The sequence below is a fragment of the Sorex fumeus genome, unplaced genomic scaffold (genome assembly GCF_029834395.1).
Source record: "Sorex fumeus unplaced genomic scaffold, SorFum_2.1 ptg000055l, whole genome shotgun sequence".
NCBI classification, from domain to species: domain Eukaryota; kingdom Metazoa; phylum Chordata; class Mammalia; order Eulipotyphla; family Soricidae; genus Sorex; species Sorex fumeus.
Genome location: NW_026606112.1, coordinates 3820154 through 3845795, shown reverse-complemented (window position 1 = coordinate 3845795; position 25642 = coordinate 3820154). Strand labels below are relative to the sequence as shown.

Below are 25642 nucleotides of genomic sequence, written 5' to 3'. Positions count from 1 at the left end.
GCCCAACAGAAAATAAAATACATGGGTCAGAGTTAATCCAGAGGATCAAGTGTTTGCCTTGCCTGTGGCTGATCCTGAGAGTAATCCTGAGCACTGCTAGCTGTAGTCTAAACCACCTTTCCACCCCAATGAATACTACTCCATTTCTTCATACATATTAGACTTCAATTCTGCTCTTGTAAAGGATAATGACTCAATGTAAGATGGTAGTCATAGTTTTATTGCGTCTCGTTATCACAAATAGGTGTGAAGAATCATCCTGTATATCCTGCTTTCTGTAGGCAGAAAACTGTAAAAAAGAAATGAAGAAAACTGTAAAAAAAAGAAAATGTGTGAACCAAGTACTTTCATTTACTATCAAAACTGTTACACCCAAGAAATTTTTCATTAAGCCTAAATAAACAGATCAAATATTTACTAATAAATTCAAGAATTTATTAAACTTCTTCCGCATATTCACATAATCCCATGAGGTTCGAGCTCAGTTTTAGAAGTTAGGCTCTAAATAATCTAAAATGTATTTTAAAATTATGGTTTAGTGGTCCACATTTAAAAAAAAATCCTCCCAAATTAATACTCTTCCAGTTACTGTACACTTAAATGCAAATTTTTACTATTTCCAGTCTAGCTTAAGCAACTAGCAAATTAATAAAATTTACAGCAATAAGAAAATACCTTGGATCTTATTCATCAGCCTGCTGTACAGTTCCTTTTTCAGAAACATAGATACCATCCAAAAACTTTCGGATATCCTTGTTTTTTACTGTTGTGGCTTGCTGAATCAAAGCAGCTAATAAGGGGAAAAAAGACAAAGACCTATCAGTCCAACACACCTCAAAAACCTAACATGCAATACTAAAAACATGAGTATTTTCAACTTAAGTTCTTGGGCCATAGAGCTCAAAGGACTTAGTGATGATCTGCATGCAGGTGTGGGTTTAGTCCCTGACATGTGTCCCCAAAGAGCTGGAAGCAGAAGCCCGAGCACCCCACCATTCAACTAATGTAAAGAAACAACTATTTACTTACAAGGTTGAGGCAAAACCCATACAGTCTACACACCTGAGTTTGATACAAGTTCAATGTCATTTCCTTCAAGAATCAACTCATCTTTCTGGGCCTGAGAGACAGAACAAGCAACACCTACAAGAGAAAGGGCATTTGCATGTCAATATAAAAGTTAATTTGAGGCCATGCTCCTGGCTCTGTAATCACTTCTGGCACTCAGGGGACCATATGGGATGCTGAGGATTGAACCAGGCTGGCTGCACTCAGGGCAAATACTTTACCCGCTGCATAATCCCTCTGGCTGAGATTTTGGTTTTATATAAACCTGACTTCTCTGGACCAAACTCATGTGTCCCAGCTTTAATTTGTCCCAAGTGGTGATTTGCGTACCGTCATTCAACTAAGAAACACCAGGGCTGGAGAAAGAGCACAGGGATTATAGTGCTTGCACATATCCTGCTTCCACTGCCAGCACCACAGAGGGTTCTCTAAGTACTACCAGGAACAATCAAGCAGAGCCAGGAATAAGCCCGGAGTAGCTGGTGTAGGCTAAGAAACCCTCACCCCTAAGAACATAAACTAGCATTTGGCTAGGGCTAGTTTTATTTCTAACATATATCTGGCATCACTCAACAGGTTAACTTTTACACAAGTTATCATAAAAATAACTATTGCCAACATGGAGTCTAGGGAGCAGCCTAAAGGCTGTAGGGCGTACTTTAGAAATAGACGCCTGAAGATCAGGCCCCACAAAGTATGGCTTCCAAGCCCTAAAAGCAAGCCAGGATACCCTCACCTCTGCAGGGGATGGTCCCCCAAACCAACCAAAACTAAAACAGGTAACTTGCCCATGACGGACAGAACAAGATTAAGATCTGAATTTAAGCAGCCAACACTATAAACCACCATGATTTATTACTGGGGCGACACCTGGCAATGCTCAGGAGTTACTCCTGGCTTTGCACTAAGGAATTCACTCTTGGAGGGCTTGGGGACCATATGGGATATGCCAGGGATCAAACAAGTACAAGGCAAGTGCCCTACATACCGTACTCTCTCTACAGCCCCAAATGACTTATTTTCTAATGAGCAATTACATAGATGTCATTCCTGCAAATTACAGCTTAAAATTCTTTAAGAATTACAATTGGTAGAATCAGAAAGGGGAAAGTTGGAGATGCTTGTGCCTTGCAGGCTTCATTTCGGGCAACACATATAGTCCCTCACCGTAACATCATCAGGAGTGATCCCTGACACAGAACCAGCCAGGCCTGCCCATCAACCCAACCAGCAAAACCAACAAAAGAATTACAACAACTGGAACAAAGATAATGTTAAGTCCTAACATTAGAATCTTAAGAATACACATACAACCAACTCTGCTATAAAGCAAATCTGGTTAGTAGCCAACCCAAAACACTAGTGTTAACTGAAATTTTTCATAACATCATCTGAAAGTATCCACATACCTGACCTCATACGAACCCTCCGGATATATTTTTCACCGAGGAAATTTCGGATTTCAACAAGAGACCCATTCTCCTGAATAACCACGTTGATAGGGAAATGGGCATACACAGACCTCATCTTGTAGCGGAAGCCCTGTTAAGTAAATCAATCATTAGCAATGCTGAGAAATCTGAAAGAAAGCTCTTTAGGAGATAGAGATAATTCAGTACAGGGGTTAAAGGGCTGGTATTGCATGCAGCGACCTGGATTCTACTCCCAGCATCACTTACGTTCTCCAGAGCACTGCAAGGAATGATCTGAGCATAACTGGGTGTAGTTCAACCCCTAATGCATCTTAAAACCTTAAACTTACAATTTTAAAGACCCAGACCAACAATTTAGAAAAAACCAGGGATGACTGGAGCAACAGTACAGTGGGTAGGGCATATGCCTTGCAGGCAGCCAAACTGGTCTATCCCAGACATCCCACATGGTTCCCTAAGCATTGCCAGGAGTAATTTCAGAGTGCAGAGTTGGGAGTAACCCCTGAGCATCATCAGGTGTGCTCTGCCTCCCCCCTCCAAAAAAAGCTCTTTATGAAGTTTTAAAATAAGTCACCTCAACCATGACTTAGAAAAATTTTATCCACATTTGTCTCATCACCGAACTGTACAGATCCTTAAGCATTTTTTTTACTATTTCCTATGCCCACAATAATCAAATTATTTGCAGTACAGATAAAATTCCCCCTCCAGGTATGAATAATACCAAAAAACAGAAAAAGAAAAAAAAAGCCTAACCTGATGAGTTGTAGTCAGTAACATTAAAGGCTTTTAAAGAAATAGATGGCAAGTTCAAACAGATGCTTCCTTCCTTGCCCTTGGGTTTACCAACTGGGCTTACCAGTGAGTAAACAAAACCCATTCAAACAAAATTCCTGAAAGCTCCATCCATTTGTGAGGGATGAAGGATGCTTTCAGGCTACTTTCAAGTCTACCCACCTTCCCTAAATCCTAAAGCCCTAGAACCTAGGGATGGTTTCAGTGGAGATCACAACACTTAGATCTGTCTAGGCTTCAAGTATCTCCCCAAATACATACTGAACGATTACTCAAAGTGGCATCCCTTTTGCATACAAAAAATGCAGCCATAGCGACCGTCCACTTACCAGCGTGACCCCCTTGATCATGTTCTGCACATGACTGCAGATGGTGCGGACCGTGGCCAGTTCCTTCCGATTGCCCCACCATTTGTCAACCCGGAGCTGTGTAAGAGAACAAGAAGTTTGACACCCTCCATTCCAGAAACAGGTGTGGAAGTCAACAGTTCACTGACATATACCATTTGGATTTTACTCTAGTTTCTGGGATCAGCCCAAATGAAGCTAAAGGTCTTCAAAATATCGTAAGACTAAGTTGCCACAATCCTGAAACGGTTCAAATATGCTGCACCAAACCTCACTTCCAGAAGAGCTAAAATGCCTAAATAAGACCAACACTGGGGCTGGAGCAATAACCCAGAGGGGGTTTGCCCTGCACATTGCAAACCTGGGTACAATCCCCTCCATCTCATGTACTGCCCTGAGTTCCCCCAGTATAACCTCGGAGCATCTCCAGGTACGACCCAAAAACAAACTAAAGAACCAACACTGGTTCTCCAAAGTCATGCAAAAACAAGCTTGTAGCATCAACAAGAACTGACACCAACGACTGCATGTGGAGCTTTATTATGCATTGCAGAATTTGGGCTGCCACTTCCACTAAAGCCTAACACCCAATCTACCTGTAAGTAACTTTTCTTTAGATTTTTGGGTCGCACCCAGTGGTGCTTGAGGATCTCGCTCAAGTATCTCTCCTGGTAGGGCTCAAGGGACCTTCTACAGTGCAGGGTTCCAACCAGGGTTAGCTGCGTGCCAGAGAAGTACCCAAGCCAGGGCACTGGAGCATCCAAAATGTTCATGCTCTGGACGCTCATGTTTCATGCCTACCCGGCCCCGGAGCAAACACCCTATTATTTCGAGCCTGTCTGCCTAAAACTCCCTCCCGCCCTGGCCCTCGCACCCCCACCCCCGCAAGCAGCACCGTGCAACCCTGCGGAGGTAAGAGAAAGGCGTCTCACCCTCTTCTTCTTCTTGCCGAGGAGGCTGAGCTCCACGTTGATGTGGTTGAAGTCCCTCCGCAGGGTCCCTCGGGGACCCTTCACGATGACCGTGCGACCCTTGAGGGAGATGTCCACTGCAAGAGAAGGAAGTGCATAAGGGCTGGGTGCAGCGGGGCCCGGGGGCGGCCAGATGGGGCGGGGGGCGCGGGCACCGCGGCTCCTACCATTCTCGGGGATGTCCACGGTCTGGTTGCTGAGGATGGTCTTCATCCTGAAACACACAACACTCGGGGTCAGGCGCGGCGGGCAGAGCTCCCCGGGCCCAGGGCGGAGGCGCCGGGGCCCGACCAGGCGGCCAGGCCAGGGCGGCAGGCCCCAAGCCCCCGGAGAACGGGCGGGCCGGCGCCCGCAGCTCCATCCCGGGGTCGCCGCGCGAGGACCCGGCCGGGGCAAAGCGGCGCGAGCGCCAAACGCAAGTTGTCGCCTTCCCCCGACCCGATGGCTCCGGATTCCCCAGCACCACCGAGCAAGGAGGGCACCTCACCTCGCAGTAGATGCGGCAAAGAGAGAGCGTCATGTCGTCATCACGCTCTTGTAGCCCGTCGCGGGCCCTTGCGTATGGCGTCATGAGCGCGCGCCACTGCCAGGCGAAAGCAGCCGATCGCGGAGCGGCGCGAGTGCCTCCGGGTCGGCGGCGCCGCGGGATGACGTCAGAGAACGAGCGCCGCCTGGTCGAGCCGTCCGTTCCCGGGGAGTTGGCATCCCTCCGGCGTGCTAGGGGAAAAATCAAATACTAGTAGGGGGATGTCTCTACGCTGCGGGGGCGCAGCCCGCAGGCTGGGGCCCCGGGTGAGCGGCGGGGCGTGCAGGGGCCGCGGGTGCGGATGGGTGTCGGTGGGGATCCCATCCTTGCAGGGCTTGCAGGGGTCGACACGAGCCTTAACTTCTTGCCAGGACGATTCAGATTTCTTTTTTGATTGATCTGTTGGTTCTCCCGACACCCTTCCCCCCCCCAAAACACACACACACACACACACGAGTTAGTGTCTCCTGTGTCGGGTTGTTTCTAAGTCTCGGACCTGCGCCAAAAGCCATTTGCCTGCTAATCAGTGACTTGCACCCTGTATGTGTTGGAGCACTAGAATAAGCACCCCCGAATTACCGTCCTACTTGTCTTTTGCTGCCCACTGGGCGCCTCTCCGGCCTCTTGACAATGCTTAAGTCTGTGTTCTAGACCTTTGCGAGGGTTCCAGCAGTTCCAGCAGCACCAACAACAGGCACGCGGAATTGTTAAAGGGCGTTCGCTGTAGTGACGTGCACCGACTAGTGAATCTTCACACTGTTTCAGATCTCTTGGGCGCGTCTGTGTTGTCCTCTGCGATTCAGTGGCTTCCTATGATCGACCAGTGATGTGCCATGTTCAAATGCGAAAACGAGGGTGGTGGGCACAGTGGACTGAGTGCATGATTTGCAAGTGGGAGGCCTGGGTTGGTCCCTGTACAGCCTGACCGCCTGGAGCGCTCCTGGGTGCCTCCCAAAAATCAAATTTAAAAGAAAATGCAAAGTAATGTAACCTAGAAAATTAATTTGCTGGCTTTATTTGCATCCTTCCAGGTCTCTGAAACTACTGACTGGGGGTTAGCTCAATGCTTTTCTGTTGTTTGTTTTGTTTCTTGCTTTTTGGGTCACACCTGGCAATGCTCAGGGGTTACTCCTGGCTCTGCACTCAGGAATTACTCCTGGTGGTGCTCGGGGGACCAGAAAGGGTCCTGGGGGTCGACCTTGGGTCAGCCACGTACAAGGCAGATACCCAATCCGCTATACTATCACTCTGACTCCTAGCTCTGTGTTTTACATCTCTTCTAAATTGTAATGTCCCTGACTTGGATTAGGAATAGATGGGCAGGGAGGGGGCAGGACGTGCTTCACATGGCGGTTGGTTCTCAGTGCTTACCCATGAGTCTGTGCTCAAGAATCACTCCTGGTGATGCTTGGGAAACCAGCTATATGTGATGGCAGGGATAAATCCCTGGTTGGCCATGTGCAAGGCAAGCACCCTATCCACAGTACTGTTGCTGCAGCCCCAGTAATAGATTTGAAGTTGGCGTGTGGCATATGTTAGCCAATTCCAAAGCTTTCCCTATCTTTGGGAGCCAGGTTAACATCTGGACAACTTCAGATTTGCTTTATTCCCATTAAGTCCTCCTTATTCTTAGAGCCTAAACTCTTGCACAGTTTGAGCTTGTTGATAGTTTGGCATAATTTTAGAATCTGCTCACTTCTAGGAAATAAGGCATATTATAAAAAGGAAAAAAAATGGGTGGTTGAAGCAATAGTGCAGCAGGTAAGGCTCTTACCTTGCACGTGGCCAAGCTGGATATGATCCTCTACACCACATATGGTCCCTCTCCCCCAAGCCCCACCAGGAGTGATCCCTGAGTGCAAAGCCAGAAGTAAGCCCAGAGCACATCTGGGTGTGCCCCCCAAAAAACAACAAAAAATTTCCAAGTCTCACACAATGAATTGTTTGGGGGCGCTAGAGCAGTAGTACATTGGATAGGACGTTCTGACCATGGTTTACTTCCTGGGATCCCATATGGTCCTCTGAGTTCCGCCAGGAGTGATTCCTGAGTGCCCAGCCAGGAATAACTCCTAAGCATCACTGAATATGGCTCTCACTTCAAAAAATAATAATAATTGTTTCACTAGGTATTTGGGAGATATTTATGCAGTCCAGTCAAATCACTAAGTTCCCTGCCAGATGAGAAAAAGGAATCTTTACATAATGGACCAGACCTTCAAGATTTCATATCTGGGGACCTTGCGGACAAGAGCACCTGGAATGAATATAAAGGAAATTTAAAACGCCAGAAAGGAGAAAGGTAATGGAAATTTGAAGCTGACATGCCCACTCCTTCATCATGCATTTTCAGGTATAATCAAGGCCTAGAGTATATTTTTAATCTTGTTAAATTAGTGAAAAATCATTAGGCTCAATGATAATAGGAATAGATGGAGCAGGTGAGACAGTTGAGGTGTTTTGTGGGTTTTATTTTTATTTTTTTATTTTTTTGGCTCTTTCATGGTTTCTTTTTGACTTTCTTTGGACTTAAAAACCCTACATTGCCATCTTCATTTTTTTTCTCTCAAGCCTCAGATTTCTTTTTTTAAGAAATTTATTATATTAAAACATTGTGAACTACAAAGTTATTTATAGGATTTTTTTTTTTAACTTTTTGGGTCACATCTGGCGATGCTCCGGGATTACTTCTGGTTCTGCACTCAGGAATTACTACTGGCAGTGCTCGGGGGAACCATATGGGATGCCGGGATTAAACCTGGGTCAGCCCTGTGCAAGACAAATGCCCTACCCCCTGTACTATTGCTCCGGCTCCAGGCCTCAGATATTTTTAGTGAGTAAAGCTTATCACCTTGCCAGTTCATTAGACTTTGATCGAGTTTTCATTTTTACCTGGTGTTGATGATCAAAATTGTTCTTAGTGTACATTAAAACAAAAAAAATTAAATATATATATATATATATATGGGGCCCGGAGCAATAGGGAGTGGGTAGGGCATTTGCCTTGCATGAAGCTGACCTGGGTTTGATCCCTGGCATCCCATATGGTCCCCCAAGCACCGCCAAGAATAGTTCCTGAGTGCAGAGCCAGGAATAAGCCCTGTGCATCGCTGGATATGACCCAAAAAGCAAAAAAAAAAAAAAAAAAAAAAACTATGAATGTCAGGGCTTGCGGGAACCATATGGGTTTGCACACAGCCAACTTAGGTTCTGTCCCCTGCACTCCCTTTGGTCACCCAAGCCCAGCCAGAAGCACCTATGGTCACCTTAGCCCCTGAGCATAGACCTAGGAGTAAGCCCTGAGCACTGCCGGATATGGCCCCAAATTTAAAAAATAAAAATAACTATGACTCTTTCTCCTTGAGAGACTCTGAGGGCCAGGAAAGCTAGGTCAAGGAGTGGGAGCATGTACTCTGCAAGCAGCAGCCATGGGTTCATTCCCCAGCACCACTAGGACTGACCCCTCCCCCCATTCATCAGAGAGGAGCCCCTGAGCATCGTCTGATGTGATCCACAGAATATACAAAAAAAGGGGGGCCAGAGCGATAATACAGTGGGGAGGGTGTTTGCCTTGCATGTGGCTGACCTGGGTTCAATCCCCAGCATTCCATATGGTCCATGGTCCCCCAAGTATTACCAGGAGTAATTCCTGAGTACAGGGCTAGGAGTAACCCCTGAGCATCACAAGGTATGACCCCAAAAAGCCAATACACACACACACACACATAGATGTGTGTGTGTGTGTGTGTGTGTGTGTGTATACACCAAAAATTAAGAAAAGACTGATGAGAGGATATCATGCAGAGGGAAAATTGTTCTGCAGGATTGTTTGCCCAACAATTCCTAGATCAGATGGGTAGAGGTAAAGTATACAGTGTAGAACAGAATGTAGAATTGGAAGTAAACTTGTGGGATCTCTCCTTACTCAGAACAAATGTAGAAGGGGCTTGCCTTGCATGCGGCCAGACTGGCTGGATTGGATTCCCAGCAGTCTGGATTCCCAGACTGGCTGGATTGGTCCCCTGAGCCCCAGCAGGACCTAGGTCATACTCAGCAGTGTTTAGAGGTTATTCTTAGCTCTGTGCTTGGCAGTACTCGGGACTGTATGTGGTCTGTGAATAGAAGCAGTGTTGGGGGCTGGAGCGATAGCACAGCAGGTAGGGCATTTGCCTTGCACACTGCCAACCTGTGTTCGATTCCCAGCATCCCATATGGTCCCCTGAGCACCCGCCAGGAGTGATTCCTGAATCCATGAACCAGGAGTAACCCCTGTGCATCGCCAGGTGTGACCAAAAAAAAAAAAGAAGAAGAAGCAGCAGTGTTGGCCACATGGAAGGCAGGAGCCTTCGCCCCTGTAAAGTCTCTCCGACCATTTTGTCAGCATTTTGACAAAACTTATGGGCCAGAGCAATAGTACAATGGGTAAGGCGCTTGTCTTGCATGTGGTCGACCTGGGTTCCATTCCCAGCATCCCATATGGTCCCCAGAGCACTGCCATGAGTGATTCCTGAGTACAGAGCCAGGAGTAACCCCTGAACATCACTGATGTGACTCAAAAAGCTGAACAAATTACAAAATATATAAAGTTAAAAAAAACCTGGGGCTGGAGTGATAGCACAGTGGGTAGGGCGTTTGTCTTGCACGCGGTCAACCCGGGTTTGATTCCCAGCATCCCATATGGTCCCCCGAGCACCGCCAGGGGTAATTCCTGAGTGCATGAGCCAGGAGTAACCCCTGTGCAACGCCGGTGTGACCTAAAAAGCCCAAAAAAAAAAAAAAAAACTTGCTTATATGGGGACATGAAGGTTTGGCCTTGCTAAGCATGGTCCCCCAGGAGCAACTCTCAAACTCATAGCCAAGAGTAGCTCAGAGCCAGGTGTGACCCCAAAATCAGAAAACCCCAAACTTCATTTTTTAAAATTAGGGTAGTATAATTCTATGCCTTTACCAAATGTAGCTGAGATCTTATTCCAGTTGGCTTTTGTTATTAGTTTGAGCAAAACCAAATTTGATTCTTTGTCTTCTTTTGAAGAAATTATAAGAATTTGTTTAGAATTATGGCTAGAGAAAAAGTCCCCCTTAACTAGAAATTGTAAATAGAGCAAAGTAGTTTCGGAGCTGTGTGATTGTTCAGGAACAAACTTGCTAATGAACAGAGTGTTTCACTTTCCTCAGGCTAAGACTCCCCCCATGGCTAAAGACAGAGATTCCCATTGGGAAAAATTACAATAAACTGAAAAATACACTGCGGAACTTAAATCTCCACACAGTAAGTTGTCAAAATTTTAAATATTCTTTAACCAAAAAGCATAAACATTTCTACATAGGTGTAACTTAAAATTGGTGAAAGTAATTGTTTTTTGTGTTTCTGAGCATATTAACAGCACACATACACACACACACACACACACACACACACACCACACACTCCTTGGGTGTATGTGTGTAGTAATGCCTTGGGTGTCTGTGTGTGGCCCTGGATTTAATGCAAGGCTCCACCCATCCCCACACCCTTCAGAAAAATCCCTTTAGCTTAGGAGATGAGAATTTGTTACAAATAAAATATGTGCTTGTTGGAAAGAGTATAAATGTTAGATGTTAAATATGAAATGTCACATACTTGCCTCTAGACATTAAACATTTAATATATGTTCTTCTAGACTTTTTTTCTTTGCACATGAAATATATGCATGCATGGATTTTTTTTTTTAAATGTAAAAGTGAAATCCTGACACATAGAACTTGGCATTTTCACATTTTTAAAAGTCAGTGTTGGGGAATTGGAGCGATAGTACATTAGGGAAGGTACTAAACTTCGACTTGTCCAACCTGGATTCAGTCCCAGCATCCCATTGAGTCCCCAGCCACTGCCAGGAATAATTTGCAGGTACAGAATCAGAAGTAAGCCCTGCGCATCACTGGGTGTGCCCCCCCAAAAAAAAACAAGCAAAAAATTAAGTACACGTGAATGTCTTCACAAGAGTGTTGTGTAGGGTGCCACTGAGACCATGTGCCCTGCGCGTCTCTTTTCTCCCCCAGGTGTGCGAGGAGGCCCGCTGTCCCAACATCGGAGAGTGCTGGGGAGGGGGCGAGTATGCCACTGCCACCGCCACGATCATGGTAAGGCCAGCTCCGCGCGCCAGGGTCAGTCCAGAAGCCTTTCTCCTGAAGAAAGGACACCGGTCAGGAGTTTTCTACCACACGGGGCTGTGAGGCGTTTGGGGGCAAAACCTACACAGGCTTTTCCAGCCATTATGCTCTCACCCTTCTTTCACTGAACAATCTGTCATTGATTCTTCCATCTCTCAGTCATTTACTGCCTTCGGTGCCATTTCGGGGGGCTGGGGTGATAGCACAGCAGGCAGGGTGTTGCCTTGCATATAAGCAAGCCCACTTCATCCCCAGCATCACATACAATCACCAGAGCCGCACCGGGTATAATCCCTGGGTACCGCCAGTTGTGGCCCGGCCCAAAACCAACGGTAACAGGTGTCGCTTCTGTAGATTCCTGGAGCTGCTATTGCTAGTTGCTTCCCTCCCCCTGTACTCCCCCACGACACACACTCACGGTTCTGTCCTGTGGGTCTTCTCCTTGACTGCATCAGCTCTCCTTTGGGCCAGGCTGGATTCCAGAGGTAGGATATGGGTTCGGGTTTGCTCCTTAGAGCCTCATTCTGCTTGGACTAGCAGCTTTCCAAGGCGTAGTAAAACTTGGAAAATGGAAGCACAGGAGGGCTAACAGGCCCATCGTCCATGCCTCCCCAAGGCTTCTGGGTCGTGACTGCTGTGGTCATTCTGCTGGCCAAGGTCAGTCTCCTAGCCAAGCCAAAGAGCAGCGGGAGAGCCCTGTCAGTTACAGGCCAAGGATGGGAGAGATAACCTGAGTATTGTATGGGGAAGTGAGAACTGGGCTCAGTGCAGTTTGTCATACTCACCTGGAGGGGCTCGGAGAGCCAGCATTTGGGGCTGAATCTAAATAATACACAACTGGGGCTGAAGCAATAGCACAGCGGGTAGGGCATTTGCCCTGCCTGCGGCCAACCCAGGTTCGACTCCCAGCATCCCATCTGGTCCCCTGAGCACGCCAAGAGTAACTCCTGAGTGCAAAGCCAGGAGTAACCCCTGTGCATCACTGGGTGTGACCCAAAAAGCAAAAATAAAAAGGTAAAGGTAAAAGCCCTCCCGTTGTTCATCGATTTGCTCGAGCGGGCCCAGTAACGTCTCCGTTGGAGACTTTGTTGTTACTGTGTTTGGCATATCGAATACGTCACGGGGAGCTTGCCAGGCTCTGCCGTGCGGGCGAGATACTCTCGGTAGCTTGCCGGGCTCTCCGAGAGGGGTGGAGGAATCGAACTCGGGTCGGCCATGTTGGCTGCGTGCAAGGCAAACGCCCTACCACTGTGCTATCGCTCCAGCCCAAAAAGCAAAAATAAATAAAAATAAACTAAATGATACGCAACCGAAGGCTGAGACCTTCCTGGGAACATCTGACAGACTGGGGAGCTCTACTGCAGGAAGCTCACTGTTACCACGAGGAACTGGGACTTCTGAGAAAGCTCGTTCTGGCAGCTGCTTACCCAAGTCACGAAGCCAATTTTTCAGGGAGGGGGTGATTGAGAGCTTCTTGATGGATGTCGGTGACTTCTTCCCCACAGCTGTTGGCTCCCCAGGCCACCAGGAGCACCCTAGGTGAGGTGGCCGGGGAAGAGCATTCTCTTGTGGCCTGCTTGGTCACGCACAGAGCTCTGAAATGCTGGCCTGGATGAGCCCACAGTTCATCAAGAGAATAAGGCCAGCTGAAAGCTGGAGCCATGGGTAGGGACAGCCGGCTTCTGCCGGCCCTTGGAAGGGCTCCTGAAGAGGCCATCCATGTGCAGAATGGACTCTGGCCCCACTTCAGGCTCCTGGGTGCCACTGGGGAGTGTTCTTGGCATGGGGAAGGCAAGAGGTTTGCCTTATGGGGCTGAGGGGAAGGGTGGTGGTGGTTTGGGCTACACCTGGTGCTGTTCAGGGCTTATTCCTGGCTTTTGTGCTGAGGGATCACTCCAGGAGGTACTCAGAGAACCATATGGGGTGCTGGGGATCAAAACCTGGTTGGCCACATGCAAGGCAAGAACCCTACCCACTGTACTATCTTTTCTGGTTCCTCAAAAGTACGTTTCGGGGGGGGGGGGCAAAGAAGGCGCCACACCCAGAGGTGCTCGGGGGTTACCTCTGGCTGTGCATTTGGGAATCACTCCTGGTGGGGCTTGGGGGACCATATGGGATGCCGGGGATGGCCATGTGCAAGCCACGCATCCTCCCTGCTGTCCTGTCACTCTGGCCCCCTCGAAAGTGCATTCCTGAGGGTGACTCCTGTTTGATTTGAATGGTGACATCTCTGTTCCAGTTGATGGGGGACACGTGTACGAGGGGTTGCAGGTTCTGTTCTGTGAAGACAGCAAAAGCCCCGCCACCCCTGGACCCCAAAGAGCCCTACAACACCGCCGAGGCCATCGCCGCGTGGGGTCTGGATTACGTGGTCCTCACATCCGTGGACCGAGACGGTCAGTGCGCCAGCACCTGCCCAGACTCCGGCCCTCCTTGAGGCGTGCGCCCACCTGAGCTCTGGCTTCTTTTGTCTCTAGATCTGCCCGATGGAGGAGCCGAGCACTTTGCAAAGACCGTGTCATTCCTGAAAGAGAGGTACTTGGCTTTTGCCTTCACTGGTCCTTGAGGAACTTTGGAGGGAGGATCCCTATAAATTTGGCTCATGTAGGATCATTACCTCAAGACGGCGCTCATCAACCTCTTGGGGGATTTCCTTTCCTGATGCCTGCAGGGAATAGTCTCCTCTTCTCTCTCCCCACCAAAAAGTAGCAGTCAAGTATGCAGGCCTATATGCACAGAAGTTTTAGGGGCACAGAGATGTATCTCCACAGAGAGGAGTTGATGAAGCCCCTCCTTTACAGTTGATTGTCGGTGGATTTTGGGAGGGAGTTGTTTAAGGCAGTGTAAAATGCTGGCTGGAGAGCTCAGAGGGCCAGAGCGCTTGCACTGCATGCAGAAGATCCGAATTCAAGGATTCAATCGCCAGCACTGCCAGATGTGGTCCAGACACTTGACATACACCTAAGAGAAGGGCCAGGCTAGAGCTCACGAAGCCTAGCCCAGGCGTCCCTGAGCACCGCCGGTGTTCCAATGACAAACCACATGCTAAGTCATGATCGTTAACCGATGTCCTTGGGGTTCAGAATCTACATTCTTATCAGTACTTGAGGCCTGTCTCTTAATGAGCACAAAAAAGAGAGTCAGTTGTACTTAGGTAGCATCTCAGTACTTAGTGTTTTCTCAGTGGTTTCACCACTCTTTGATATTTTTTAATGTACCAATATTTGATATTTTTTAACATTTGATTTGTGGCTGGAATACATGCTCTGTGCGGGAGGCCTGGGCTCAGATACCAGCACCGCATGGTCCCCTGAACTCCGCCAAGGACAGGGCCAGGAGCAACACTCGAGCACCTCCGGATGTGGCACCAAAATGAAAAGGAATTAAGCCTACTGCAAAGCCTACTGAACTGATTTTACGAGATACTTACGAGTGTCTCAGTTTGCAGTTGGAACCAGTCAGGCTTCATTCTGGAATTATCAGCCCTGCCTGGGGTCTTCCTTTCTCTGCTTCATGGGCTTTTTCTCTCTCCTTCTTTGTATTTCCTAAGTAGAATCATTTTATTTAAAAATATAAAACCCAGAGAGTGCTCGGATGTATCCTGTTTTTGTTTGGTTGGTTTGGATGTTTGGGCCGCTCTCAGCAGCGTTCTGGGATCAGTCCCAGCAGTGCTTGGGCCCGCGTGGGGCAGGGAGCTCGCCCAGGCCCCCCACGGACATGGCCTGTGCTCCCCAGGCAGAGGAAGTATCTTCCTACGTTTCTCCATGGGAGGAGAGATCTGTTTCCTCTCTACATGAGTGTTTCTTAGGAAACCGCTCCAGAAACATTATCATGGGTTTATGAAAGCTATCAATTGTCCCAATCTTTCCTACTCCTATCAAAGGGAATAACAACTCTATTTTTAAAAGTTTTGGCGGGGATGGGGGGGGCAGTTTTTAGGGCCACACCCAGCAGTTCTCAGAGATTACTCGTGGCTCTGCACTCAGGAATTACTCCTGGAGGTGCTCGGTGGGGCCCAGATGGGATGCCAGGGATCGAACCCAGGTCAGCTATGTGCAAGGCAAATGCCCCACTCGCTGTACTATCACTCCTGCCCAGTAACTTCATTCTCTCAAGATTCTAAAAATTGAGGGTTCTGAGAGACAGTGCGGGAGCTAACGCACTTGCCTGTGTGCAGCCTACCCTGGTCAGTCTGCTGCCACATAGTTCCCTGAACACAGCCAGGCGTGAGCCCTGAGCACAGCTGGCGGGGGGTCGAAACTGATACCGAATCAGTGCTCTTTATTTCTGTCTGAGCAGTAGTTACCTCAATTCCTTTCTCAATTTGATTCTCGCCTTTCCCCCTCAAGGAACCCAAAGATTCTTGTGGAATGCCTCACCCCTGATTTCCGAGGAGATCTCACAGCAGTAGGAAAAGTTGCTCTGTCAGGATTAGATGTGTATGCACATAATGTAGAAACGGTTCCAGAATTACAGAGGTAATTTTATGTAAGGATAACCGTGGGAGGTTGGGAGGGTCAAACTCTGAAGTCAGAGGAATATTTGTTATTGACTCTTAGAAAAATGAAACACTTTTAAGTACTATATATATTATTTAATAATTAATATTATTTAAATATATATTAACGGTGTCATCTATTCATGAAAACCATAAACAATAAAGGTAAAGGTAAAGGTAAAGGCCCTCCCGTTGATCGTCGATTTGCTCAAGCGGGCCCAGTAACGTCTCCATTGGAGACTTTGTTGTTACTGTGTCTGGCATATCGAATACTCTTGGTAGCTTGCCGGGCTCTCCAAGAGGGGCGGAGGAATCGAACTCGGGTCGGCCATGTTGGCCGCTTGTAAGGCCAACGCCCTACCGCTGTGCTATGCCAAACACAGTAACAACAAAGTCTCCAATGGAGACGTTACTGGGCCCGCTCAAGCAAATCGACGATCAACGGGAGGGCCTTTACCTTTATAAACAATACCCATAACATTATTAACTCCTGATAGTATCTTTGTGTAAATATGTGTTTATATGTTTTTGTTTATTCACATAATGAGAGCCTTTTTTTCTTTTTTTTCTTTTTTCTTTTTGGCGGGGGGTGGGGGGGTTACACCTGGCGATGCTCAGGGTCACTCGTGGCTCTGCACTCAGGAATTACTCCTGGCATTGCCCAGAGAATCATATGGGATGCTGGGAATCATACCCGGGTCGACCGTGTACAACGCAAACGCCCTCCCCACTGTACTATCACTCCAGCCCGAGCATATTTTTTTTTAAAGGCTCATATAGTACCGCAGGAGAGGCATGCACAGCTGACCTGGGTTTGATCTTTGACACCTGCATATGGTCCCTCAAGCCCTGAGCACACGCATGAACCCTGAGCACAGCTGGGTATGGTCCAAAAACAAAAGAAGAAAAATAAGATAAAATAACAGCCGCAGATCAGTTTCACAAAATGCATATCAGAGAGGGTCATGTTTAACCTAAGTGACTCTCTGTCCTTCACGTCATGTCACATCTGCGCACAGTGGTTGGGCCACTGCTGAAACCCAGCACACTGCCTGCTCTCACCCTGCCGTATCTCATGGTACCACCACCAGTAGGTGCCAGCCAAACCGGGTTTCACCCTTGAAACATTCTCTCCAGTGAAAATTCCAGAAAACTGCCTTTTTTTTTTTTTAAACCCCAGTGGTTTCCCTTTCTACGCTCACCAGCAGAGGGCAGCTTAGTCTTTTAGAAAAGAAAGCATAAAAGTTTCAGCCCTCTGAAATGCGGATTTGGGTTAAACCGTTTTTCTTTGTTCACGGTGAAGATTTTATTTTCAGTAATCTTTCACTCCCTTTTGCCAATTTCTTACAGTCACCCAACCTCAGCTTCAGAATTTTGGTTTCTCAATAAGCAATTCATTAACAGAATTACTTGCATTTTAATATAAACATTTTATAAACATTTTTGTCCTGGGTTTAAAGGCCTTAAAAGTCAAGAACAAGGAGGTCCCACGAGACCTTATTTCCTGTTCTAAAGAAGTAGGCCTTGGCGTGCGGACCACTGCCGAGCCGCGGGGTACACCCGACTGTCCAGAACATGCTTTTCCGGTCTCCCGGGCGCTTGCACAGTCAGATATTTACTCAGTTGAGCCCGTGACCGTTCTTGCTGACAGCAGCTCTGCTCTTTTCAAGGAAAGTTCGCGATCCCCGGGCCAATTTCGACCAGTCTCTCCGTGTCCTGAAACATGCCAAGGAGGTCCGACCCGACGTTATTTCTAAAACGTCTATAATGCTGGGTTTAGGCGAGAGCGATGAGCAAGTCTATGCGACGATGAAAGGTAAAAGAATTGAGACACGCTAGGGGGCGGGGCACTTGCCTGCTCGAGGCTGACCGAGTCCAATCCCCACCACCATATACAGGCCCCAGAGCACTGCCAGCAGTGGGGGCCCTTCACTTCCCACCCACCCCCCAAATAATGTCTGGAAGAGGAAGAGAGAGAGTGAAGGGGTTAGAGAGGCAGTACATGAGTTGCACGTGGCCAACCTGAGTCCCAACCCCTGGGACCACCCCCAGCTACACCGTGCTTGCTAAAGGAAAAAGTGCTCTGAGTGAGGACTGGGGTGGGGCAGAGCTTCAGGCTCATGCCCCTGGGCCTGACGTCAGTCCCAGCACTTGAAGCAAAAACAAAAACAAAAACCAGCTCTCTTGTTTTTAAAGGGGAGTTTGGGATAGGGGTGTGTTTTTCTTACTTGTTTTGGGGGCTGCTGGGGATTAGACTAGAGCCTTGTCCTTGGTCCACAGAGCTGCATCCTCACCCTCAGGCTGCCTTTACCTGTGGGTCTTTGACCTCCAACTATTTATCAGTGTCCTTTTAGTCCTGCCTCCAGCAAATCAATGAACAATGGGAGGACAGTGCTACAGTTTTTCTGTTTGTCTTTTGGGCCACACCCAGCGGTGCTCAGGGCTTACTCCTGGCTCTGTGCTCAGGAGTCACTCCTGGCAGGCTCAGTGATGCTGGGGATTTAACCTGGGCTGGCCGTTTGCAAGGCAGACGCCCTCCCCACTGTATTGCTGCTCCAGCCCCAGTCTTTACCTTTGAAATCAGGTGAGACTTTTCCTTCTTCAGTAGTTGGACAGTGTACATGCAGGAGTTCTGATGGACGGGGACAGCTCAGATGAGTGAGAGCCAGGCCCTGAGGAACGGCTGACTTGGGGCACTTGTCACAGACACAGGGTACTGTGTGGTATTATGTGCTATGTATCCTATAGGCCCTGTTTCTTTCTGATTCTTGGGCATTTAACATTTTTTCAATGTAAAGGCTATTTTACCTGAGCCTCTTTGACCTACTTGCAATTATTTATTTATTAGCGCAAGTTGTAACTGAAAGCTAGTCTTCGCTACAGCACGTTAGAAAAATTCTAATAGATCAAAGACCAAATCGCATCTCCCTGAGCATGTCTTATATGTTTAGTATAAGCCTATAAAGCATGTCTTTTAGATCTGTTTTGTTTTGTTTTTATTTATTTTTTTGCTTTTTAGGTCACACCCGGCAATGCTCAGGGGTTACTCCTGGCTCTGCACTCAGGGGTTACTCCTGGTGGTGCTCAGGGGACCATATGGGATGCTGGGAATCGAACCCGGGTCACCGCGTGCAAGGCAAACGCCCTACCCGCTGTCCTATCTCTCCAGCCTCTGTTTTTATTTTTATGGATGTCTGTTCCTCTTCTGGCAGCTTCGGCTTGAGAATACATCACCCATGTCCGGCTCTTAATATGGATGTTCTCAGGCCCTTCGTGAACTGTTCCTTTCAACTGTTCTGCCTAACAGACTCCCACTCTAAAAGCCCTCTACCTCTGTTTTAGTGGCTGGAAAAATAGTGGGAAAGGCACTTGCCTTGCACTGCCTTATGAGCCCCTGAGCCCAGCAGGAGGGATTCTTGAGCACAGACCAGGGGCACAGCTGGGTAGAGCCCCAAAACAAAAATATTAAAAATAGAGGCCCTGTGCCGGACAGTACAGCGGGTAGGTGTTTGCCTTGCACATGGCTGACCAGAGTTTGATCTGCAACATCCCATATGGTTCCCCGAGCACTACCAGGAGTGATCCCTGAGTATCGCTGATGTGGCCCCAAAAGCAAAATAATAATAATAATAATAGTAATAGTAATAAACCCTCCCCCTCTAGTTTAGCACATGCTTTATAATATCAGGGTTAATTTAAGCCTTATGTCTGCCAACCCCTGTGGGTTTTTGGATCGTGGATATGTTTTCAGTCTTTACGTGCTTCCTGGCATGGAAATGCTTGGGGTGGCAGAGTCGGACTCCAGAAAGAGGATTATTGGCTAATGGAAGTTCACAGTGTTCTGAAGTAGAATTTTGTCTAACTCACAGTTGTCACTTCACTGAGACTTCTAATGTCACATGTGCTTCCCCCCCAGCCCTTCGTGAGGCAGATGTGGATTGTTTGACCTTGGGACAATATATGCAGCCAACAAAGCGCCACCTTAAGGTACGTCGGTCATGGAAGGGCAACTGTTGGCCCAGAGCTATGGACAGTGGTTTGGGCCACTGACCTGGGTGCGATCCCCGAATCCCCCATGGTCTACGGAGCCTGCCAGGGGGTTCCTGAGCACAGAGCCAGGAGTAAGCCGTGAGCATGCCAGGCGTGGCCCAAAAATAAACAGAAAGAAAGAGCAGCTGTTGGTGGATGGTTGGGGTGAGTAGGTCAGAGTAAGCTGCTGGCAGGGCCCGGAATACAACACGCAGCACAGGCTTCACAGGTGTGAGGCCCTGGGCTCACCCCATCCCCAAAAGTGAAGGAAAAGGAAGAAGTGCTGGCCTTTTAGTGTAATGTTACTTTTCTTTTTTAAGATTTAAAACAGATCTGGGACTAGAGAGAGAGTACAGGGGCGTAAGGCTGTTGCCTTGCATGTGGCTGACCTGGATTGATTTGCGTCCTGAGCACAGCCAGAAGTAGCCCCCAAAACCAAAATAAATAAAGGTGTAAAACAGGGCTAGAAGATAAGGCACTCACCTTACATGTAGCAGCCAACCCAAGTGTTGGATCCTCAAGCCTCACCAGGAGTAAAGCCTGAGCACAGCCAGGTATGGCTACAAAACAACAAAAATAAATAAATAAATAAATAAAAACCAAAAAAGGTGAAAACACCCATTGTTGCCTTTGTGGAGCCACCTCAGCAGTGCTTAGGGACTATTTCTTCAGGTTTTTGGGGGTTTTTTTGGCAGGTGGAGGTGGCCCACCAGCAGTGTTTAAACCCCTGCCCTACTGACCAGACTCTCTTTCTCTGGCCCCAGGGCTTTTCCTGGTTTCCTTGGGGACTGCCATGCAGAAACCTCACCGGGGGGTCCCCAGGCTGACCATATGCTCACACTGGGAGCTGTCTCCTGACCCTCAGTGTGTCTGTTTAAATAACTCCCTGGTGGGGCTGGAGTGATAGCACAGCAGGTAGGACGTTTGTCTTGCACGTGGCCGACTTGGGTTCGATTCCCAGCATCCCATATGGTCCCCCGAGCACCGCCAAGAGTAATTTGTGAGTGCAGAGCCAGGAGTAACCACTGTGCATCACCGGCTGTGACCCAAAAAGCAAAAATAATAATAATAATAATAAATAACTCCCTGGTGGTTCCAGAATGCTTTTGTGCCAGCCTCTAAAGTTGCAGTCCTTTTTACACACCTGGCTTTCCTTCAAACCTGGGAAAGCACAGCGTATTTTCCAACAGACTGTTTACACCCCTTTCCCTTGCAGACACACTTTCAAGGGTCCCTCAGTCAAGCAGATGTTCAAGTTCCACTTTCCATTTTCTCATCCTGTGTCCGTCAGCTAGCCGGGCACTCTCCCGCCCTCAAGATTGTGCAACTTCAGTGAACACACAGAAAAAGAATGTGAAATTGGGAAATTGGTCTGGGATGATAGCATCAGGGGCTGGAATCCATGCCGTGGATACGGGAGGCCCAGAGCTTCCACCCTGCCACCACCTTCCCACCCGCCACGACCCTGCCTTTTAGTCCTGGTGACACCAAGCTCCACCAGGACATCGCTGTGCCAGCCTGCACCTCCAGGTGTGGCGTCACTGAGAGAGGTCCGTAGGTGCCCCAGGATCACTGCAGAAGTCCCTGTAAAAATAAGTGGAGAAATTACATTAATTCACACTAAGTGATATTGTGGTTTATTTTTGGGTTACAGTACTGGGCCTGCTCGAGCAAATCAACGAACAACGAGAGGGCCTTTACCTTTACCTTTAGGCAAGCCAGAAATGAAGTTAGTCTCGCTATTCCTTCCTGTATTTCTGGAATGGTCATTTATTCTTTTATTCAAAACACTTGTTCACAGTATCACGCTAAATGAAATGAGTCAGAAAGAGAGGGACAGACATAGAAGGAATGCAGTCATTTGTGGAATATAAAGTAACAGAATGGAAGACTAACACCCAAGGATAGTAGAGATAAGGACCAGGAGGATTGCTCCACAGTTTGGAAGCCGGTCTCGCATACGGGGGACAAGGCAACTCAGATAGAGAAGGGAACACCAAGTAAAGGGTGCTAGTAGGGCCCGCTTGGGATGGGAGATGTGTGCTGAAAGTAGACTATAGACTGACCATGATGGCCACTTAATGCCTGTATTGCACACCACCACAACAACCCAAAGGAGAGACAGAGTAAAAGGGAATATGCCTGCCACAGTGAGGGGTGGTGGTGGGAGGGATACTGGGATCATTGGTAGTGGAGAATGGGCATTAGGGGAGGGATGGGTACTCAATCATTGTATAACTGAAATGTAAGCACGAAAGTTTCTAAGTCTATAACTGTACCTCACGTTGATTCACTAAAAAAAAATTATATATACATATGCATATGTATATGTATGTATATATGTACATATGTATATATATAAAAATATGCAATTACTTGATGGCAATTCCAAAAAAAAACCCCACTTGCTCGTGCCAGACACCAGGAAGAGCAGGAGATAGACAGGATGAGTCTCGGGCACAGTCATCTCGGACCTGACTAATCCTCGGTATCTGGACACTCACGTACTCACCTCTGAGGTCATCTCAGACTCCCTTCCTGTCCTTCGAATTATCATACAGCTGTTCCCCTCCCTCCTGCTGGTGGGACTTCAGGAAGAGGAAGCCCGGGAGCTGGGAGCAGGCGCCAGGCGCCGTGGAGTCCCTGGGCAATTGGGAAGCGAAGCCATCAAAGGCTGGGTGTGCGTTTTTTATAGAATGAAAATTATTTTAGGGAATTTCTAAAATCAGTTAGAATTTATTCTTTACATATCTAGGTTGAAGAATACATTACTCCTGAAAAGTTCAAATACTGGGAAAAAGTAGGAAATGAACTTGGATTTCATTACACTGCCAGTGGCCCTCTGGTGCGCTCTTCATACAAAGCAGGTAAGGACTGGAGGCGGGGGCGGGGGGGGCACATCATTTTAAATGGTTTTTCTAAAGTTCAGGCACCTTGATTTACAGGGCTTTAGATTTTATGTTAGTGCATACACCACCCCCGCCTCGGTGACATTGTCCCCCCACCACTGCCCGGGGTCCCTTCTCGTTTGCCGCTTGTCCCTTGGTGAACCCTGCTCTGTTAGCAGAATCTGTGAGTTTGTTTTCCTTGGCCATTGTCTCGCCCCTTGCTTTGTTTCCTTACGTATTACACATGCCAGCGAGACCATCCAATATTTGTCTTTCTCCACCTGACCTATTTTGCTTAACATGACCTGCTCCTGTTCTATCCCAAGTTGTTAGCAAAACGCACAATTTCCTCTTTCATAACTGATTAAAATTCTGCTGTGTCTGTAAAGAACAAAGGGCATAGTTTTGTTTAAACTATACCTCTCCACATTAACTTCTACTCCAGATCCCAAAGTCCCAGGGTAAATTATAATGGCTTTGGTTATCTTTTGTGGGGGAAATAAAAATTGCTTTTCTGGAACATTCTTAGGAGATTTGCTTCATAGGGATCATAATAAAGAGGGTGGGGAATCTCTTGGGACCAGAGAGGCAGCACAGCAGTACAGCAAGTAGGGCACTTGTATGCGGCCAGCCCCAATTTAATCTCCAGCAGCAAGTATAGACCTTCAGGTACTGCTGGATAAGACCCCTGGCATAGATCCAAGCCAGGAGTGAGCCCTGAGCACTGCAGGTGTAACATAATTCCCCTCTCCCACCCCTCCAGTCTCTTATGCCTAGTTTGTCTCATAAATAAAGAGTCACTCATTCTCTTCATGACTCATCTGTTGTGATGAAAACAGAAATAATCCATTTATTCAGTGTGGATTTCAATGGCAGGTTATTCAGAAATGATAAATATCAGTTAAACATATGACATGGTTTTCTGAAAAATCTATCTTTTGACAGTGATGCTAGTTAGGTCTCCAGGGTCCCAATTTCACATCAGTTTAATGTCTGAAGAGTATATTACTGATAGCATTGTTGTTTGCATCAGTAATATCTCAGAGCAACAAAAACTATTCCGTAAAATTTTTCTTTTTCTTTTTTTTTGTGGGGGGGTCACACCCAGCGATACTCAGGGGTTACCCCTGGATCTGCACTCAGGAATTACTTCTGGTAGTGCTCAGGGGACCATATGGGATGCTGGGGATTGGACCCAGGTCAGCCGCATGCAAGGCAAATGCCCTACCTGCTGTAATATCGTGGAGTAATTCCTGAGTGCAAGCCAGGATATGTTCGGGCCAAGTGCTATTGGTTTTGCTCCCCTCAGTTTTGCATGAGGTGTGGAAGAGCAGAGATTATACACTCTATTCCCTGGCTGGATTGTCAGCCTTGGGGTTCTTAATGACTGTGTACAGATAATGTCAAGACAACCCTGTATTTAGGTCCCAAAGAGGAGTCTATCAGGCTGCTGGTAAACTCAGACCTGCCTGCCAGCGCTACTGATAGATAGGGCAGATGCGGGTAGAGTATTTGCTTTGCCTGTGGCCGTCCGGGTTTCATCCCCTGAATCCCACATAGTCCCCTGAGCACTGCCAGAAGAAATTCCAGGAGTCACCCTTGAGCATCACTGTGTGTGATTCCAAAAGCAAAAATAAACAAATAAACAAAAAAAAAGAAAAAACCTCAGCCCTGTTGTAACAACAAGGAACATTGAAGGCCTGGGCCGAGCAGGGGTGCCTGTATGCAGAGGTGTGCACCCGTGGGCTGGAGAGAGGCTAATGTGAGTGACTCTCCCCTGAGGGGGGCAGCGCGGGAGATGCCAGCAGTTGGGGGTGGGGGGGAGGGCACTGGGCTACTCTGGGGCTGTGTTGCTTGTATCAGTTGGTGGGACAAGGGGGGATGAGCAGTGCATCAAGCGGGCAGAAGCTGACCCTCATCCACAGAATTACTCGCTCCTGCTGGGCTACTAGGAAGGGCCAGGAGACCCAAGCAACGACAGCAGGGAGGCCAGAGTGCTCGAGGGTCTGTCTGGGGCCTGGGTTCAGTCACCAGCCTCAGAGAGGGGAAGACTCACGGTGCATAATTAGTGTTGGGGGAAGGGCCCGAGAAGGGGGGTCTCTGAGGTCGGAAACCGAGTGCCACTGAGATGGAGACCAGGGTTCAGTGGGTTCCAGGGTCCTCCCCGGAAGGAGGGGACCTCACCTTCTCCCCGGAAGAACACCGTGAGGTGATGATGCCGCAGGGAACTTCTAAACTGTAACTAACGCATTTTCATTTTCCCTAAATAGGTGAGTTTTTCCTGAAAAATCTAGTGGCTAAAAGAAAAACAAAAGCTCTCTAATGCACACAGCCTCCCAGGACACAGAGCCTCTTCTGAGCTGATCCCAGTCAGCAGTGCAGGGCTTGCAGAAGGCCTCAGCTTCAGCGATGAGCCCCGGCTGCCTGCTCTTAGAACAGTGTCCATGTACCGTCGTGAGAAAAGGTCACTCAGCTTCTACCTTCTTGATCCCACTAAGCAATCGCTTGCTATGATGTAATCATAATGTGATATGAGAGTTTGCTGTTAATTTAAAAATACATTTAAAAACTGTGATTAACAGTATTGTAAACACTGGCACCTTAATAAAAATGATTGAAAAATACATTTTTAACTCTGTAAGATCTTCTGAGTCACGCATGTGTGTCTGTGAACTGCAGTTTTCACAGTACCCAATTGTAAAATAATTATAATAGTGTTTTAGTAGCACATAGATATGTTAATATTTCAGATTTAGGGCCAGAGACAGCTTAGAGGGTATGCGTGTTGCCTTTCATGCAGAAGGCAGGGCTCAATTCCTGCCTCTCGGTGACCAGAACAGTGGGTGTGGCCAGCCCGAGTTCCATCCCCAGCACCGCATATGGTCCCCCAAGCCCTGCCAGGACTGATCCCTGAGCTCAGAGCCAGGATTAAGCTCTGAG

General features: G+C 47.8%; 2 protein-coding genes across 3 annotated transcripts; one reads left to right on the top strand and one right to left on the bottom strand.

Moving 5' to 3' along the window:
* Nucleotides 1-197: 197 nt before the first annotated feature.
* Nucleotides 198-5162, bottom strand: RPL9 (ribosomal protein L9). Its single transcript, XM_056125537.1, has 8 exons — nt 5102-5162; nt 4782-4828; nt 4576-4691; nt 3626-3721; nt 2478-2610; nt 1063-1143; nt 676-790; nt 198-289 (listed from the first exon to the last, which is right to left on the bottom strand). Exons 2-7 carry the CDS (start codon nt 4825-4827, stop codon nt 684-686), a joined length of 579 nt encoding a protein of 192 aa, XP_055981512.1. The 5' UTR covers nt 4828; nt 5102-5162; the 3' UTR covers nt 198-289; nt 676-683.
* Nucleotides 5163-5241: 79 nt separating this feature from the next.
* On the top strand, nt 5242-25308 carry LIAS (lipoic acid synthetase). 2 transcript variants are annotated; one of them, XM_056125535.1, is made up of 11 exons: nt 5243-5406; nt 7267-7439; nt 10313-10406; nt 11177-11257; nt 13527-13683; nt 13765-13822; nt 15637-15765; nt 17456-17601; nt 19702-19772; nt 22570-22681; nt 24973-25308. In XM_056125535.1, exons 1-11 carry the CDS (start codon nt 5362-5364, stop codon nt 25023-25025), a joined length of 1119 nt encoding a protein of 372 aa, XP_055981510.1. In that variant the 5' UTR covers nt 5243-5361; the 3' UTR covers nt 25026-25308. The 2 variants fall into 2 exon arrangements, with proteins under 2 accessions (XP_055981511.1, XP_055981510.1); XM_056125536.1 differs by lacking the exons at nt 10313-10406; nt 13527-13683; nt 13765-13822 and having other exon boundaries at nt 5242-5406.
* Nucleotides 25309-25642: the final 334 nt, after the last annotated feature.